The 2500-nt window shown below is 45.6% G+C and overlaps 1 protein-coding gene across 1 annotated transcript in view; it reads right to left on the bottom strand.

Moving 5' to 3' along the window:
• LOC143020163 (uncharacterized) overlaps positions 1 to 81 on the bottom strand; it is a 17001-nt gene extending 16920 nt beyond the window's left edge. The window contains exon 1 of the mRNA XM_076176326.1: positions 1 to 81. This exon is cut by the window's left edge and continues 4 nt beyond it. Coding sequence (XP_076032441.1) covers positions 1 to 81 — 81 coding nt within the window.
• Between the last annotated feature and the right edge of the window lie 2419 nt (positions 82 to 2500).

The following is a 2500-nucleotide window of genomic DNA, read 5'->3' as shown; positions in this document are numbered from 1 at the left end:
CTTCGTGGAACATCTTTTCACTGAAGTCCCTGGTGATGTTGTGCAGGAGATATTAATACTGGTCAGGATGCTTCCCGCCATTCTGCTAAAGCGGAGATCAATGTCCCTCCTCTTCCTCCTCCTCCTCCTCCTCCTCGTTGGAACTGCCATAAAACGCCGCCGAAGGGAGGTGGTGAGACCAGGTAGAAGACCTAGGACCAGATGGGGATGATGTGGTGGATCTTCTTGAAGCTACTCCCGACCATCGAGGAAAAGTACTACCCAACACGGAAGGGGTTGAACAAGATGGGTTGTTACCTCTTCGATACTGAGGCGCTGCGGAGTTGCATCAAATAGCCTGGTGGCGGCCAAGGTTAAAAGGAAAAGTGCCACCTGGTGTGGCAGCGGTGAATCGAGATAGGCTCTAATTGAGATTTTATAATCCATTCCTTACCGAAGGGGTGCCAACGAGATGAATAATATACACACGTGGTGGCCAGGATAAGTGAGTTAACCTGCCCCCTACTAAACGAAGACATAAAAAACCACTACAACATTAAATAAAAACACCCTTCACCTTCCAGAATATAGAAAGAACAACTTGTATACTTTGAAGTCATCTACATTGCAGATTTAAAACCATCTATGAACACAATTTTTTGCCCTGCAAATTCTCCCTTTTCTCCGCACGACTCTTATTGGCTAAGGTGCAGCCAACCAGGAACGCCGCTTTCGATGGGGAACTCTCCTCACTAACCAATCATACGACAGCAAACCAATATATAAACGAGACACACAAACTCAAACCATTCAGATACGGTAAAAAAGCACATTCCTAGAACAAAGTATCACAAGGTTGCTACGTTCATCGTTTCTATGTGCACTGACAGACTTCGATTTACACTACAGAACAGGCTTACAGACTTTGTACAGACACCCTCAGATGCCCGTGACACTATCCTACAAGACTTGCACTGGCTGCAGAGGAGTCTGAAGGAGTCCCTCTCTATCGATTCAATTCGTGATAAGGGACAACTTATGTCTTCGCTCTTCGGCTCCTGTGCGATTGGCCCTTCCAACATCTAGAGGATTGTCAAACAACAGTTGGAAGAGTGCTCCGAGCCTTGATCTAAGGTCATCAACCATCTCAACCACTGCACGCACTCCTCAACACCAAGATGACCGACTTGTCTCAGCATGGAGTGAGATCTTTAAGCCCCATCCTGTGTAAGGACCACATTGCTTTCACACCTTGCACAGATTTAATATTTTATGAATAGCTGTAGTGACCTCACTCCCGATAACACTATTGATCTCTCTCAGTTAGATAAAGGGTTTACGCAATAAAATAAAATCCTCTGGCCCTTCAGGCATTGCTGCACACCTACCCTAACGCATACTAGAAACATAATTGTAAACACGAGAACATTATACAGTAGTTCACCTGCCTCTGGATACTTCCCACACCTTTTCAATACCTTCTATACTTTCCTCATTTCCAAACCTCGGAAACCTACCTCGGCCCCCCTTTCTTACCGGCCCATCTCCCTTCTAGAGTTCTTTGATGAGGTGTTCGAGCATGTCCTCTGGTGTCGAATTACCAGGTACTTGGAGGTGAAAAGTGTGCTGAGAGACTGTCAGTTCGGTTTTCGATCAGAGCACATTGCAGAAGACGTCATTCCCATGATGACTTAGTGGGTTCAAAGACCACCAAACGGACGACCTGGTACGTCCATTTTGGTTTGTAAGGATGTGGAAAAGGTATTCGTTACTGTCTGGCATGAAGGCTGTAAGTACAAATTGTACCACTATTTCGACTTTGTCCTGCCGTTCAAACGGTTGTTCTGCAATTACATGGATGACAGGACAATAAGAATAGTGGGGCTGCCTGTCTCAACCTTTTGTGCCGGAGGCTGGAGTACCTCAGGGGTCAGTCCTTTCCCCCAATCTATACAATGTATTTACGAATGACCTACTAGAGCCGGCTTACCCAGGGCAAGCAGGCTCTTACTCCTTCGTATGCGGACGAGACTAATCACATTAACAGACACAAAACGCTGGAAGGAGCTTTACACGTAATGCAGATTATCCTAGACCATGCGTGTGCCCACACGCACGGGAGCAACAGTGGCGCATTAAGATCAGCGTGTCGAAATGCAAAGCTATATACATCCACTGCAGAAAAAACAATAGAACAATCACGAACACTCCTCTTAAGACAAACAACACAAATATCCAAGTGAAAGATCATGCCTGTGTTCTGGATACCAGACTGGACAGTGGGCTTACCTGGACCCTACACTTCCGCAGACAGGGAGGCGAGAGCCAAATCTGTGCTGGTGAAAATGGTGAAAAAAATACTAGTCATACTGATAAGACTTAGACTGGAGTATGCTGCGACACTATGGTCACCCAGTACCAAAAAGAATATAAAGAAATTTGAAAGAATCCAGAGAGCAACTACGAAGACGGCCCCAACACTTTCAAAACTGTCATATGAGGAGAGATTGTCAAAACTGAA

This window comes from Oratosquilla oratoria, chromosome 39 (assembly GCF_046742065.1).
Source record: "Oratosquilla oratoria isolate Oo_2021 chromosome 39, ASM4674206v1, whole genome shotgun sequence".
NCBI lineage: Eukaryota > Metazoa > Arthropoda > Malacostraca > Stomatopoda > Squillidae > Oratosquilla > Oratosquilla oratoria.
Note: the sequence above shows the minus strand (reverse complement) of the source record. Positions and strands in the feature narration are given on the sequence as shown.